Source organism: Orussus abietinus, unplaced genomic scaffold, assembly GCF_000612105.2.
Source record: "Orussus abietinus isolate OABI.00-Male unplaced genomic scaffold, Oabi_2.0 scaffold15, whole genome shotgun sequence".
Classification (NCBI taxonomy): domain Eukaryota; kingdom Metazoa; phylum Arthropoda; class Insecta; order Hymenoptera; family Orussidae; genus Orussus; species Orussus abietinus.
This window is the reverse complement of record NW_019396010.1, coordinates 1,478,207-1,494,496: the sequence shown is the minus strand read 5'-3', so window position 1 is coordinate 1,494,496 and position 16,290 is coordinate 1,478,207. Positions and strand designations below refer to the sequence as shown.

General features: G+C 45.5%; 1 protein-coding gene across 4 annotated transcripts in view; it reads left to right on the top strand.

Annotated features, from left to right (window-relative positions):
- The window catches only part of LOC105696472 (SNF-related serine/threonine-protein kinase), a 19,969-nt gene extending 3,679 nt beyond the window's left edge, over positions 1 to 16,290 (top strand). For all 4 annotated transcript variants that reach the window (XM_012418956.2, XM_012418953.2, XM_012418954.2 and 1 more), the window contains exons 2-8: positions 8,341 to 8,542; positions 8,904 to 9,056; positions 9,644 to 9,890; positions 10,288 to 10,639; positions 10,710 to 10,838; positions 10,915 to 11,023; positions 11,106 to 16,290. In XM_012418956.2, coding sequence (XP_012274379.1) covers positions 8,348 to 8,542; positions 8,904 to 9,056; positions 9,644 to 9,890; positions 10,288 to 10,639; positions 10,710 to 10,838; positions 10,915 to 11,023; positions 11,106 to 13,184 — 3,264 coding nt within the window. In that variant the 5' untranslated portion in view covers positions 8,341 to 8,347 and the 3' untranslated portion in view covers positions 13,185 to 16,290. The remainder of the gene's footprint in view (positions 1 to 8,340; positions 8,543 to 8,903; positions 9,057 to 9,643; positions 9,891 to 10,287; positions 10,640 to 10,709; positions 10,839 to 10,914; positions 11,024 to 11,105) is intronic.

Below are 16,290 nucleotides of genomic sequence, written 5' to 3'. Positions count from 1 at the left end.
TTGCGGATACATTGCTTCTTTCTTCGTCGAGTCGACTCGAAATTCTACGTGCGAGGGCTTCGAATTTGAATTAAAATCGACGTGCCGTATTCTTGGTTTTATCTTTTTTATGCAGAGAAATTAATGCTCCGATATCGATTTACGAAGAGATTTATTTTTATTATTTATTGTTTCAATTGGTCTTTATGATCTCTCCAGGATTGATATCGCGATAAATGCGAAAATACTTCCTAACGTTGATATTAAAAAAGATCTCTCCTGGATTGATGTCGCTATAAATGCGAAAACATTTCCTACCGTTGATGTTAGTATTTCTTTATTTTATTATATACATAATATATATATAAAATTATATAGTAAAAGTATTTCCCCTCGAATGATCGTTAAGGCGAAAAATCAATGAGACTCTTAACCGGGGATAATTGGCCCCGGAGAGGATTATGCGAAAGTACACAGGGTACCATAACCTCGGCGAGTCCATAAGACGGGGGCAGGTAATGCCCTGGTTACATCAGAAGTACGCATTCCTTCCTTACATTCTTCTCGAGCACTCTTCATCGGAAGCTCCCTGGAAAATGTCTAGGTATCTCGTCAACGTAACCGCGTTTTTACGACGCATAAAATCCTAGACCTGGGAAATAATTCAAGGATCGATCGGTTACTCGTAAGGGGTGTGTCAGATCTCGAGGGATTTATCTTAAGACACGTGGTGTATGCTAATGAAAAAAAAAATAAAATCCTTCCGATAGGATTAATCAATCCCTTCCATGTACGTCATTGGTACTAGGTACGATCTAGAAAAATTTTTCTAAGCCTATTCGTGGATCCTCCTGGTCTGAGGAATCGATCGATCCAGATCTTTGGAGATTCCTCCCAACGCATCTTGGTTAGAATTGAACCTATTATTTTATTCATGTCACTAACCTCGGCTCCCTCGTGAACGGCTGAATGGCGTGACATAAAGGTAGACCAGTAATGGCGAAGTCGAGAATTGCTAAGAGGGAGGAGCGACGTTAGCGTCGTTCTCGTGGGCTAATTTGTTTTTTAGGGAGGCTATGTCAGTGACCCCTTTTTCTTTGGGAGGTGTAGAAGTCTTCTCGGAGGTCCAGGATATTTTGTAAAGAAGGTCGTGGGTCGATTCGCCGATTTGTCAGAGGTCCGAGAGGACGTCGCGTAGGCGTCGTTCTAGGCGTGGCGAAATTCGACCTCTCCGGAGGAGAGGATCAGGATGCTGGATGGTTTATCGGCCTTTGAGACGCATACGAACAATTTTCCCAGGCGGAATTCACTATTTCGTGTACGACTCTTTAATCAAATACGCGACTTCGCAACTGTGCGAAATTTCTTTCATGCGAAGCCATTCGAAAGGATCCGATTTAATTCGAGAACAGGTACCTGTAATCGGTACCTATTGAGTTCATACAATCAACCTTCGCATGCGAAATTCATAATTTCATGTACGACTTTCAATCGTTGTCCAAATACGCGACTTCGCAACAGTGCGAAATTTCTTTCATGCAAACCCATTTGAAAGGAACCGATTTAATTCGAGAACAGGTACCTATAATCGGTACCTATTGAGTTCATACATTCAACCTTCGCATGCGAAATTCATAATTTCATGTACGACTTTCAATCGTTGTCCAAATACGCGACTTCGCAACAGTGCGAAATTTCTTTCCTGGGAGTCTAATTCGTTATGCGAGAAAAAAAAAATGTATACGAAATGTAAACGTCCTGGAACGCGAACTGGTAACCTCGGGGAGCATCTTCGGGGTCTGGACGGGTTCCTCGAGATGCCGACGCGTTTATCGGTCGATCGTAAATTCCTCCTAGGACGTAACCTCGGGTCGCTAATATGGAGTCGGTACATCGTGGACGGTTTGTCCGAGCTACTATTCCCATCGATCAGCCCTCGTGTCGCGTGCACACTTTTCACGGACCCCCTGCGAAGCGATTCCCCTCTTTAAAGCTACTAGCCTGATGAACGATCCCGCGTTGTTTCTACGGGAGATCATCCGGAAATGACGGCATCGAAAGACCAGAAAGTGCGGATTCGGGGGATCCTATCTTCCCAGGATGGGAACGGGGTTTTTGGCTCCTCTCCTGTCGCTTCGCTTCCTTCTATCGATTATTTACTCCTGTGGAGCAAGGTGGAGGCCCAGTCCTCCCGGCTCGAGTTTTCGGCCTGTATCGCACAGAGGAAAAGGAGTGTCACGTATTACCTCCCGGGGAGGAGGCGCCGCTCCCTAAAAGGGATCTTATGTACCGCCACCGTACACGTAAAAAATCTTTTCCCGAGACAATGTCGCTCGATCTACCGCCTTTCGATTGATTTCAGTAAATCCAGTCGAGGTAACCTAAGCTAAAATGTTTGGATCAATTGTTTCATAAATTTCGGCATAGATTTATTTTTTAATTAAATATCTTGGTTAGGTGCACATAATTGGTATTATATTTATTAATCGATAAATTTCTGCCGTGGCAAGTTTGTATTTTCTTGGGATTGTGCTTCTCATATTTTATTATTAAACCGTAAATGTTGGACCGATTCGAGTAATTGTTCTATCAAGGGTGCCAAAGATTAGTTTCTTTTCTGATAAGCGCCAAGTGCAGGTAATCGAACCGTTTTGTTCGGTGCGTGACATTTTTTTTTTTTTTTTTTTCTACTACTTTTGGCTCAGCATTGCGTCTTTGGATACACCCTGGCAGGTCCTGTACACCTGATTTATGTCCCAGCACCCCTCTTCCATCGATTTACCCCCCTCGTCCGGCTTTACCCGGTTCCTACATGATGGTGGAGGTCTTTCCCCCCTTTTCCACGATGCACTCGCCCGGTGGTATCTAATCATGCCTTGCGTAACTGTTATCAATCTTCGGAAGAGAAGGTGCACTTGGTGCACCTCGCTACCCCGACCACATCCTGGGGTACCGTCCAAGTATGTACTCGGTTTACCTAGTGCCACTTCTCTTCCCCCGATTTACTCCGACGGTGTCGTCGGGCTCCTTCGCTATTGATTCTCTCCCGCTGTACATACCCGGTCTGGTCCTCCGGAAGGAGCCACTTTTCACGCGCCTCGTGTGAAAGCCCCTTATTCACTCACCTGTGAAGGTACCCTCGCACTTCCTCCTCTAGGCTCGAAATGCGTACGCTGATTGAAAATTGTTAAAATTCATGATAATTGTCACCTGTTTTTTATTTTTCGACGAAAAAAAATTCCATTTTTTCATTCCTGTCCGAAAGGAATAGACTTTTTTTTTTCGAGAGAGAGCAGATTTTTCCTTTATCTCGGGACCTAGGATAAGACTTCTTCTTTGGTCGGGAAATTTCACGGATAATTCCTCCGGCTTGGAGTTGATTAAACGGAATTTACCGCGGCACTCGTGCTTCTGGTATAATTAACCCCTTCATGACCGACGGGTTAACGAATCATGGGTTTCGGTTCTGCGAGTGGGATGTCTTCTTATCTGTCTAATATAAAAAATTAACAAAAATTAAAAAACGGAAAGTAACCAACCCCTTTATCCCTGGTCCGTGATTTAAGAAATCGGGTAATTAGATAAATTCTTTTTTAAATAATTGTTTATGATTCTTTAGGGATCATGAAGCTAGATTTATTGATTCGTGATTAGATTCGGATCGATTGATAAATCCAGATTGCGCCGTGATTGGGAGGATGAGTACGCTTTAGCCTTGTAAAATTGACATCGTAAAGAAATGCCCGAGCACCTCGGTGGCAGGACCTGATACGACGTATCAATCGATCTGTTTACCTTTGGAAATCGATTCTCGATCTGCGCGGATCTATCGGGGACGAAAACACGACGGATGCTGCTCGTCACTCGATCCATCTCGTTTCGCGCAGGCGCGGATCTGGAAGCTGCATATATATATATGATATGATATTATATATGATATGATATGATATGATATGATATACATATGTACAGTTTCTGGAATAGCGATATGTAGATGTCGTTTCTTTGTGAGCTCGACCCACGACCCGTGAAGCCCCTTTGACCTATCTTTTTTCTCCGGGACTTCTTCTTCCTTTTTCTTTCTTTCTTTTTTCCTTTTCAATCGATTTACCTCCGATTATCGAAACCTCGACGACCCTCTTTGTTGGTCCTGTTACTGTTTTTTATTTTTATTTGTTTTATTTTTTATTTTTAAAAGGGTTCTTTCCGTACCCAGGATATGATGTCAGGACGAGATGCGGCAAATATCGAGCCCAATCGGCGGCCATTATCCCAATTTCCCAGGAGCGAAACTGCTTTTCCTAAAAGTTCAGCCGCCTCTGGAATCCTTAATGAGCATCGAGACTCGTCCTGTTTTTAATTTTTATTTTTTTTTTTAATTTTAAAAGGGTTCTTTACAGCAAACCGAAGCTATTAAAATCCTTCCTAAAGATTCTTTACGTGTCTGGGCCATTTCCCTCTTTTGCCGGTTCCTTGGATTTTGCTCAAGGACTTGTCGGGCTTATCCAGTTTGCTTTTAAGGCACTTCGCAATCCTCGTCGACTATCTCCTTCGCGATCGGATTTACATCACTTCCCCGGCTTCCGGGATGGTAAGTCGAGCTTACATCCGACTAGGTGGATAAATAAAACCGAGTACCGATTATATCCCTGACTGAGTTCAAATATTGGGGCAGGTTTGAAGATACCGGGAAGTATTGCCAATATCGGGAATTATTGGGATCAATCGAACGCGAGCTAAATTTGAAACGGGTCATTTCTACGCTGATCCACTTCCTCTGGTCCCTCTCGATGTAATGGCTACTCGGTAGCGGAATAATTCTCAAAAATAGAAGTGAGCCTCAATTTTACGTATCGACTGACTATAATTAGAGGGAAATATTTAAAAGTATATCGGATAATATTACCATTGCTCGAACGTGGGGTTAAATTCGGAGCTGGCGATTACGATGCTCCATTTATTTAAGTACCTCTCGTTGCAATTGTTCGCCGTTAGACCCGTAGAAATAAAATCTAAACTCCGATTATATCCGAAATTTAATTAATATTTAAAGATATATCGGATAATATTAACATTGCTCGAACGTGGGGTTAAATTCGGAGCTGGCGATTACGATGCTCCATTTATTTAAGTACCTCTCGTTGCAATTGTTCGCCGTTAGACCCGTAGAAATAAAATCTAAACTCCGATTATATCCGAAATTTAATTAATATTTAAAGATATATCGGATAATATTAACATTGCTCGAACGTGGGATTAAATTCGGAGCTGGCGATTACGATGCTCCATTTATTTAAGTACCTCTCGTTGCAATTGTTCGCCGTTAGACCGGTAGAAATAAAATCTAAACTCCATTTATATCCGCGAAAAATGCTATAAGTATTATTATAATATTTTTGAAAAATAGTATATTGGAAAAATGTCTGCAAATATTGGAGCCATTTCCCTGCTCCAGTTATTTTAGCCCCTCTCGGTGGAATGTCTCATTGTTCGACTTGTGGGAATAATCATCGACGTCCGTTTTGCAGTTCGAATGGTATCCTCGAACTAATATCGAGTGATATTGGAACTGTTCGGACGTGGGCTAAACTCGAAGCTGGCGATTTCGTTGCTCCACTTCCTCCAGTCCCCTCTGTACCCGGGTACTCATTGGTAGAGCCTGGTGTTTTCGGTTGTATCGCACTTCTCGACCCGGTTGGTGCCTTCGAGTACACGTAACCTCGTTACTTGCCGTCTCCATTATCTTCACCGACCTCTTCCACCCTCTGGTCCACCTGGAAGTTAGTCCGCGCGGCCATTATCGCCTTGTTCCGGCCTGTCCACTTTTAATCCTTTACCTTTATGCCTTATACCTCGCCATGGCTAGTGGGGCCAATGTCGCTCCTTTAGAATCCTTCTTGAATCCCTTTTGAGTCTCGGCCCTGGGGAATAATGCGAGGGGGCGAGACCTAGTTCGGGAAAAACGGTGTCGATATTTCAGATGCAAAGTAACCCCGACAGGTGTCAAAGGGACGAGGCCTTCGGACTATCCGGATTTATACTTTGACGCGATTTTCTGCCTCCCTTTTGGTGGGAGGGAAAAAATTTACGTTTATGTACATCGCATGTGTAAGGACGGGACAAAGACGTCTCGCGATAAGGTGCAAATTAGAGCTTGGCATGGTACTAATGGTACTAACAGGTTCAAGGTGAGCCTATGGTAACTCTTGTCGGTGGGCACTCTATGGCGACATGCTCGAATCGTCAATTCTCATTTTAATAATAAAGAAGAAAATTCCCTACCATTCGTACACCTTCAAATGCGCGGTGGAGGCGCTATGTCGATGCTTCGTTAAAAAATAAATGAATAAAAAAAAAACTATAATCACGGGGAAGCCACTGTAGTGACGCCTCGGAGTCAAAGCTTCGTTTCTAATTTTTTTTTCTTTTCTTTTCCCCTCCACTTTTTGTGGCAACTCAATTTTCCCTACTTTTTATTCTTCTCTTTCTCCCTCTGATGTCTTGAACTTTTTCCCGGGGAAGTTCGGACTTAATTTTATTCTTTTTTTTAGTGCTTTCACTTAGATGTAGGGAGTCCTGGTCGGCATACATTTAATGCCACTCTTTGTACGGTTTAGTATTTTTTTTTTTTTTTTATGCAAGTCGAATGGTGCTTTCGTTAGATTGGAATATCCTTCATTATTGTACATGTCTGGGTAATGTCGGTGACGACCTAGAAGGCGCCGGGGCGAATTCGGAGGAGGAAAGTTCGCCAGACAGATCTTACGTCGAGACGACTGTCCCGGTCTATTCTTACCCTTACCCTTAAAACTAGTCTTGAGGTTCTAGAGAGACACCACGCGAATGCGAAACCACTATCGACCACACGCATAGTTCCACCAGCTCTCTGGGCTGACACTTGGTACCGAGCCGACATGTCTCCATAATTTAGGATTACATTAAAATCAACCCGCCGGCCAAACGCCACCTCTAGATCCCTATAAAAAGCTTTATTTTAATATAAAAAAAGGAAAAGAGACATTAGACTCTAGTTTTTTTTTGCACGAAATGAGCATTAACGAGCATTCCCCGTGAGGGATATTCCCGATTCAGATTATTGCTACAATAATTTTCCTTCAACTCCATGTCTTTACAGAGAGGAATCATTGCGTCGCGTACTTCGGTAGCTTATCATGTGACGAGATAATCCTACTGATTAGAGATTTAAGATGCGTCGATTTTAATTAAGCCAATTTGTGTGGGGCTAATCGCGTTCCCTCCGTGGTTATGGGAAATACTGCGGAGAGTGTACCTTTTTTTTTTTGTTAATGATCTTGTCATTTTTTTTTTTCCGCTTTGTCGGCACCATGTTTCGAGTTTCAAGGAGGGTGAAATTTCCCGCAATTCCCTTTAAATAGATATTCGGGTCAGTCGGATGCATCAAAGGGTTGCGGGTCACGGGAAAAACGGCTCGCCTTTGTGCCGCAAATTGAAGAATATCGAAACCTCGGGGGATCTAATTCGAGAGTGGATTCTCGTAGGATATGGAGATTCGGAGAAAGAGTAGAGCCGAGTAGTTGCCTTCTGATTTAATTGCGAACAATTACCCCGCGGTATGTCTCCGTGTACCCGCCTCGTCGTTTGGGGATTTAATATACAACAGAGTACGCCTGAGTTATTTTCAATTCGATTAAACGTTAACGTGGGCTTGACAGAATGTAAACGTGGGACCAACATTCGCTATCGCATTTCCTGTACTGGATTTGCATCCGCGCGTTTATTCATTAACGGTATTGTCGAGAGCTACCTTGCAAAGGCCCGGGAGGGCGTAATGACTCGTTACAAAATAACAGATATACAGGATGAATGGACGATCTTGATGCATAAGTTAACGTGAGAAAACACGGCATTGTTGCGCCGAATGGTAACAACGTCTGCCCCACCGATAATTATTATTTATAATTAAACCACGTAATTCCTCGTCTGTGAAATTTACCACGATTTTTCCACGTAGTAATTTACGGCGTTTAAAATTATTAACCGACGGTTAAAAATTAAAGCCCATTCGTCATAACAATTATACATGTAATGTGACGACTTTGGTTCACCTAGAATATACTGTTGAATTTTTTTCTTATTGTTCGGACAATTTCTTTTCTTATATTAATGCCGTACACGTGCTGGCGGGATATCGGTAATGCATTATAGGTATACATAATGTATAATACTGTGCATGCGGAATTGATAACCTTATATAGAGTATGGTCTGCTCACGCTTCCTTAATCTTCAATGAATGACGCGCCGTCATATCGCGATATGTCTCGTATATATATATATCGCAATTCTTCTCGTATACGTATTAATGTTTTCATGTTCCCCAGTGACGTCATGCAACGGAGGGTGGGTCACAGCAATTATGACGGCAAAATTGCCGGTCTCTACGATCTCGAGGAGACCTTAGGACGTGGACACTTCGCCGTGGTGAAGCTAGCTCGCCACGTCTTCACCGGGGAAAAGGTCGCTGTTAAGGTGATCGATAAGAGCAAGCTCGACGAGGTCTCTCGAGCTCATCTCTTCCAGGAGGTAAGAGAGGATCCTCCGTAATGCTTCGTCGCCCATGTCTCAAACGAGAAATTTTTGTTTTTATATTAATTTCTAATATTAACTTTTCCTATATTAATTTCTAACATTAACTTTTCTTATATTAATTTCTAATATTAACTTTTCTTATATTAATTTTTAATATTGACTTTCGTTTCTTTTTCTTTTTTTTTTTTTCGCCAAATTCAGACTGCCAGAGTAATGGGTAATTAAAAATATGTAATAGCAGGTAGATAGGTACTTTGTACCTAAGAAAGATTGGCGTTTCTTTTGGGAGCCTCCTCCTTTTTTCTTTTTTTTTTTTAATGTCGATTAATAGTGATTGATGATTTTTTTATTCCAGGTGAGGTGCATGAAGCTGGTGCAGCATCCGAACGTGGTGCGTCTCTATGAGGTGATAGACACGCAGACGAAGCTGTACTTGATCCTGGAGCTCGGCGATGGAGGGGATCTCTATGATTACATCATGCGACATGATAGCGGGCTCAGTGAGGAGGTGCTTATCTAAACGTCCTTGCTTCTTCGATTTTTTTTTTTTTTCCCTCTTTCGCCGTTTTCAATCGCGCCCGTTTGACGATACGTAGCACGACACTCGGAGTGTCGGTACGTTGATGGACGTCTTCGGGGATATTGGCGGCGATCGGTAAATGCCGATTAAATGTAGATTATCATTGGGAGTATGACGTGCTATTGTTGAGATCGTCCGGTTAAATTTGTAATGGGGTACAACCGATTCAATTGCACGTCTGCCACTTGGTCGTTTCGTTTAAGTGTGTTGATTCAACTGACCCCGGTTGTTCGAGGAATCCGTTCTTACGACTCCGAGGGTCGGCAGGATCGAAGTGTACTTGATGAGACTTCATGACTTGTCATTCAATTAATCGAGGTTGAGGGGAATTCGGTAAACTTTGTACGAGATTTTTCTAAATTCTTGGCAATTATGGGAGATGACTTGTGGGCGACTCCGGAGAGACACGTGGCAATGTCAATTTCCTGTCAATGTGTCGTCCGTCACCAATCGTCAAAAGTGTCTCGATAATCGGTTATGATTAATGATTCACTTTTTGACATTAATTTTCTCAGGTGGCCAGGACGTACTTCCGACAGATAGTACGAGCCATATCGTACTGCCATCGGCTGCACGTGGTGCACAGGGACTTGAAACCTGAGAATGTCGTCTTCTTCGAGAAGATCGGCACCGTCAAGCTCACGGATTTCGGGTTCAGCAATAAATTCTGTCCCGGTCAGAAACTGGAAACCTCCTGCGGCTCGTTGGCATATTCGGCACCGGAAATCCTCCTTGGTGACAGCTACGATGCTCCAGCTGTCGGTACGTGTAAATTAGGGTGACGTGGAAAGTCTCGTTCGTGAAACATTTCTCCAAACTATACCAGATGAACACAGAAGTCGTAAGAAAGGTCCCATGAAATTTCAATTTTTTCTCATTAGTTCCTAAACACTGTTATAAAAAATGTAATTCCATGGATGTCGAGGCCTTCATTAAGGGCATCCATATTTATATGGGGAGATTTCAGACGATTCGGTATATCGAGTTTGCTGAAACGTTTCACGGTTTCCCTCTTTGGTGTCGTTTCCACGTCGCCTTAAAAAAAAAAAAAATAGGTTTAGAGATGAAATATAGAGGTTTAATTTTAACGGAATAGTGCCATTTCGTAGTCTAGGGTCTTCAGAGCCGCAGCAGAGCACTGTATGAATTTCTTTTCCAGATGTCTGGTCGTTGGGCGTGATTCTCTACATGCTGGTGTGTGGGCAAGCACCGTTCCAGGAGGCCAACGATAGCGAGACCCTGACCATGATCATGGACTGCAAGTATTCGATACCGGCTCATGTCTCGGATGGGTGCAAACGACTTATCGCCCGAATGCTGGTTAGGGAGCCCGAAGGTAGAGCGACCCTCGAGGAGATAGCTTCGGATCCTTGGTTGGCCATGGGGTCCGACTCCGATCCCGTGGAAGCTCTGCCTCTGGTCTCCCGTCAACAGGTATCCGACGACCACCACAACCTGATCATCACCAAGATGGTCAACGGGAACATCGCCACGAAGGAGGAGATCCTCGAGTGAGTTGGGAAATCGGCCCGCGACCTCTAGTCTTTAATCCTAACCGCCTCGGTTCTGCCCTATGTACAGTGCTCTCGATAAAAACGAGTACAACCACGTAACTGCGACGTACTTCCTGCTGGCCGAGAGAAAACTACGAGCACAGCGGCAAGAACTCATGCAAACGAATCGGCCCGAGTTACTCGAGGTTCCTCCCAGGTGAATTATACATACAGCTTGGTATTAACAATATCGTTTAAGAGCATTCATACTAAATTCCTATATGTACTTCCAGTCATCAGAACGACCACGCGACTACTGGTATATGTGGAGACCAGAATACCCTGAACACCGTCAACCAGTCTCTCCTGGGAGTCCCAAGAACACCTGGAGATGTACCGCAGGTAAAGTAGCGGACACTTGGTTTGTTAGATATTTTTTTTTTGCATATTTATGGTAATGGATCGTTGCGTGATTTCTCGGCAGAACGTTCGATCGCGCAAGTGCAGCATCGTCCAGGAGGAGGAGGACGAGGACGACATGTCCTCTTGCTCGGGAAGGGACGAGCGTAGCAGCAATTCCGCCTTGAGTTCGTTTAACCGTCGAGGTTCGCGGTCGGAGGGGAAACTTTCCCACGTCCTCCAGGAGAGGCTTTCTCAGCTCCCGGAGAAGCTCACCGCCCACAAGACGCCGGTCCACCACGGGCATCCTCGTACCACTCCTCTGAACATAGTCACGACGGTCTCACCAGCTCGCGACGACGTATCGAAGGCATACTCCTCTCCGAAGAGCAAAGAAGAGTCGTCCGGTCTCACGGCAGTGGGCAAGCCTCAAGACCTAGTGGGCATCGACAAGGTCTTGGGGATGGTCAGAGTCAGTCCGTGTGACGAGAACGTAAAGAACAGACTGGGATCAGCAGGTCTAGGGCTAAAACAAAGCGCCTGGACGAAGAAAGTCGGCGGCAACCTGGAGTCGAGGCCGAAGTCTGTGACGGAGTGCATGAAAACCGGACCGCTACCCTCGAACAAGTGGCGGATGGGTGCTAAGCACCAAACGTCGATCCCACCTCCGTCAGAGGTCGCGGCTTCCAAGACGGTCGCTAGCAAGCCTACACCTACGACCATCATCCTGACCGAGTCCTCGACCGTTTCGATACCACTTAGGTCTAACAACACCATCGGAGAGAACCAAATGGCTCTGCCCAGGTACAAGACGATGCCCTCCCCGACGAGCGCCACGTCCCCTCCGCAGATAACTCTGAACGAGATCCTGGAGGACGGGGACGCGTCCGAGAGGAGTACCCCTGAAAGTGCGGCAAAGTGCAGGGTGGTCCGACGTATGGGGTACGAACAGAGGCGCAGCAAGTTCCACAAAACGAGGACCACCTCGTGCTCCAGCTCGGACGCGAGCGACGACGACAGCGAGGGGAGGAAGAAGAGGGCTCACAAATTGGGGGGACCCGGGAAGCCACTGCCAGCTCGTCGGGACAGTCACGACGACTCCAGCGACTCGCAGGATCCTGGAGGTAGCGGAGGTGGTGGTGGTAGCGGAAGGGCTGGGAACGGGGAATACGCCAGGGGGACTGCGTCGACCGATGCAGGGGAGACCGGGACAGGGGGCGGTAACAACGGGGGCACCACGACCACCACCACCACCACCACGACCACAACCACCGGTGGCACTCACAGGTGCACCGATAATCAGTCGGTTTCCTACGGCAGGCGACATCGAGCCGGACGAAGAAGGGCTGGCGAGACCCGGCTCAGGGAAAGCCAATCGTTGAACCGCATCACCGAGGTGCAGGAGGCCGAGGCACCCTGCCACGTGCAATCTCAGAGCCAGCATTCCGAGCAACCGAGCACCCTCTCGTCGATTTCTCGCCCGGTACCGGTGGTCAGCCAGTCGCAACAAGGGGCCAACGACAACGCTCTGTCCCAGTCGACGTCGTCGCCGGTGTCCCACACCTCCGCCACGGTGCAGAAGGCCAAGGGATTCGGTGCCAGGCTGCTGCAGAGCTGGACCCTAGGTAAGTCCACCGCCATCTCGGAGAGGATCATCACTGGCAACGCGGGTGGGGATAAACGGGGCCAGAACGACTCCAAGAAGGACGACGACAAGAGGAAGAACGGGTACTGCTCCAAGGAACAGAATGGAATCGCAAGGAACGACGATGGCCGCAGTGCGGTCAATCGCTCGGAGTGCAAGAGCAAGAAGATGAAGCTCCTCACGCGGTACTTCGCCGTCCACAAGAAGCTCTGCGTCCCTCTGCCTGGCCTCTTCGGGAAGGGCAAGCTGTACAAGGCCAGGTCCTGCGGGAACATCGCCAGGGATCGAGTCGCCCCTCCTTCACCTAAGTCCATGCTATTGTGTGCCGATGACAAATGGCGGGAGAGGCGTCAGTGGTGCGACGTCAAGCACCAGCATCGCGGCAGCGATGGGGACATCAATCAAAACCTTGGACTAGGCCACTTTGTCCAGGACAGTGTCAACAAGGCTTGCACAGGGCTCCCGGCCGTCTGTCACGTGCATCTAGGAGATGCTTCCAAATGCTGCAGCCTCTGTTGATAGTTTGCCCCCGCGCAGTTCGGCTCGGTACTTCCGGAGGTATCTTGACGAATTGTTGCGGCGCCCCTTCCATGGCTGGACATCGTTCCTCGCCCCTTGGCCGAATTGGAGTGACCCAAGGACGATGATCTCGATTCCCTGTCTCGTCCTAACTACTACTTTTATCTCTGGAGTGCAATAGATATGTCTATTCGGTGGCTGGGGTATCTCCAACGGATCCGCCTACGCGCATTCAAAGTTCTAGGCGAGAGAGATATCACGATCTAAGGTCCGCAGGAAACGGTCTACCCGTTTTTGGGCTCACTCCAGTTCTCCGATCACGGTTTTTCGGTGGTCCCCCTCATCCGAATATCCAAAACTTTACCCACGTCGTGCTATATTAAGGACCCTCCTCGTCGTAGTCGCTACTGCGTCGTACAACACACTGCGAAACGGTGTATCTAGTCCGTGTATACAAACCTGTATTAAATATTGCAGAGTTTATCATGATCGTATATTATTATTATTTTTACTTTTTATTATCACCGGTTGCAATAAGAGTAGGTGACGATCGTTAATTTAATGTAAATAGGGGGAAGTGCCACGTGGGACGGCACGTGGGGAGGTGTTTTACGCCATTGTTGACTTGGCATCGACTTTTCGGGTCTCGGTGCCGTATCTTTTTTTTTTTCTTTTTTTTCTTGTAACCTCCGGATCGTGTCGACGAAGTCTCCCGGGATATTCGGTGCCCTCTTCCACGGGAAATATCGCAGGAAGATCGAGTCCGGATTAATGTGGCTTCTTAGAGACTTTTCTTACTTACATACGCGGTACGTGTATGACCGATTAACCGAAAGAGCGCGAGTCCGTTCCTCGAAAAAGTATATTGCTCAAAGCCCTTTGATAAACTTTCTACTCTATGGGAAAAGTAATGTATACATGCCAAGTAACATCTGAATGTATATGTTCGGATTTACGTGTAATATATAGGGTCCCTCTTGTATTAATATACGAGGCCTCAAGTCGCGCTTTACGTACACTTTATCGATACGGTACATACTCCCGGACCTGCACCAATACTACGAGGCTTCCTCTTAGGTAATTGTAGTATATCCTGACTTTATCGTGTATACGATGGTCACATTACGCATACGCGTAATTATCGTCATATGTATGAGCACTTTGTAGCGGAGTGTGCGCCAGTGGTCATGGAAAAGCCTCGGCTTCGATGAGAAAGACCTTAATGAGAACTTTTAATTACCACTGTTGTATCCATGTAACGTATGTACTCGACATTCGGATCGTAACGTTGCCCTAGGTCATGCACATTTTGTTAAATCGCTCCTTTTTATCTACATTATCGGAGAATCTAGACCTGCGCTGCAGCCGAACTCGCGAGGCCGCTTCGTGATAAACAATTAGCGGATTAAACAATGGAAAACATGAGCACGTGGCATGTTTAACTTCCAGAAGACTATAACGAAGACGCCGATCCGGAGCTCGACATGTTTTGTGACATTGTTTAAAACAGGCAAGCCAAAGGTCTCTACCTCGGAGTCGCGACTCGTCAATCCTCGTCCTTAATTAATTATATATATATTTATTTATTAATCCGGCATGTCGCTTACGAGTCACGGGTAATTATAATTAAAAGCGCCCAAGAGGGAGAGAGAAGTCAAGCCACGTCGAGTTCACAAATAGACTTTACATACGATTGTAACATCTCTGTACGTTGATTTTATATCCTTACTTCGGTATCTGATTCTTATGTCTTATTGAATTTAATTACAAATAGTAATGACTTGCTGAAGGACGAGGCAATTGAAGGGTCGGTACGTCGGGAGGGACGTGTAAACGCAACTGACTGTATTTACATGTGTAAGGCGCATTAGTAAATGTACACTATAGAGCGTAAATTAATAAGTGCTCCGAGAAAGGCAGAATCTTACTCTAGGATTCGCGGACGTTTTTTCATGATCTTGCTTAACGAGACATGTACTCGACAATTCGACCTCACCAGCTACGGTCGCCATGCAATTGAGAATGCCTTGAGAATACTTATTTTATCCGCCTATCCGGGAATTCCAGTCTCCCGAAGGAATCACCTCATTCGACGAGCTTCTTGGGCGCCATTTTGGTACCGGACGAAGCGCAATAATCGGAGACAATTTAATTTGTCCTCGTCCTCTCGGCGATTCGCGTTTACGTATATGCACACGGTGGAAATGTCGGTAATACTCCTAGGCACCGATTATCTAGGTAACGAGGGAGTAACATCTCGTATTTTCAATTGCATAACGTAGCTATGGCGTCGTTATCGCTCCTGATAACTCGGCGTCGTCGTCAGTCACTTGCATAATGCCGCTCATCGAATTACCCCTGCCCCTACTAATACCGCGATAATTAAACTCTCGGGTATCGAGAGCATTACCAGCGCAGTATATATATATACATATTAACGTATATATATACACAAGTATAATGTAATTAATAGTGGACATTCGCGAATCTACTTACGGAATCGATCGGCAGTCCTGGTCGGGAAAATTTCGCGATACGAAAACGCCGATTTCTGCCGAATCTCTGGGGAATTCTTCGAGCCGCCGATTATAATATATAAATATATATTATAGATAGAGATGAATTGCATCGATGCCGTTCGGGATTTCGGAGCAATCCCGTCAGGAATCAGCAATATCGTAAAGGGTCGCGCAGCGTCCTCGTGAATCCCTCGTTCTCTCGAACGTCTCCTGTATTTCTCTTTTTTTTTTTTTCTTCCCTCTCTATACATCTTTTTTTACGTATCCCTTCTCGTCGAACGAACGGATTTTCCCTAATTGTTCTCCGATATGTCCCCGATGTCGGTAGAAAAAAAAAAATGAAAATGAAAGGCGGAAATAAGTGACGCCTCCGTAGAAGGCGACGCGTTGAACTCTCCGTAATTCGGTATACGAAAAGGATTTTTGCACCCGTTTTTACATATATACATATATGTATATCATATGTATATATCCTTCACAATAGCCCAAGGATGTTTATATGTACCTACTGTCGAGATGTACGAACCTACGTGTATATGTAACCGAGCCAGAAGTTTATAGAGTAATACAAGATTTATTTATTATAA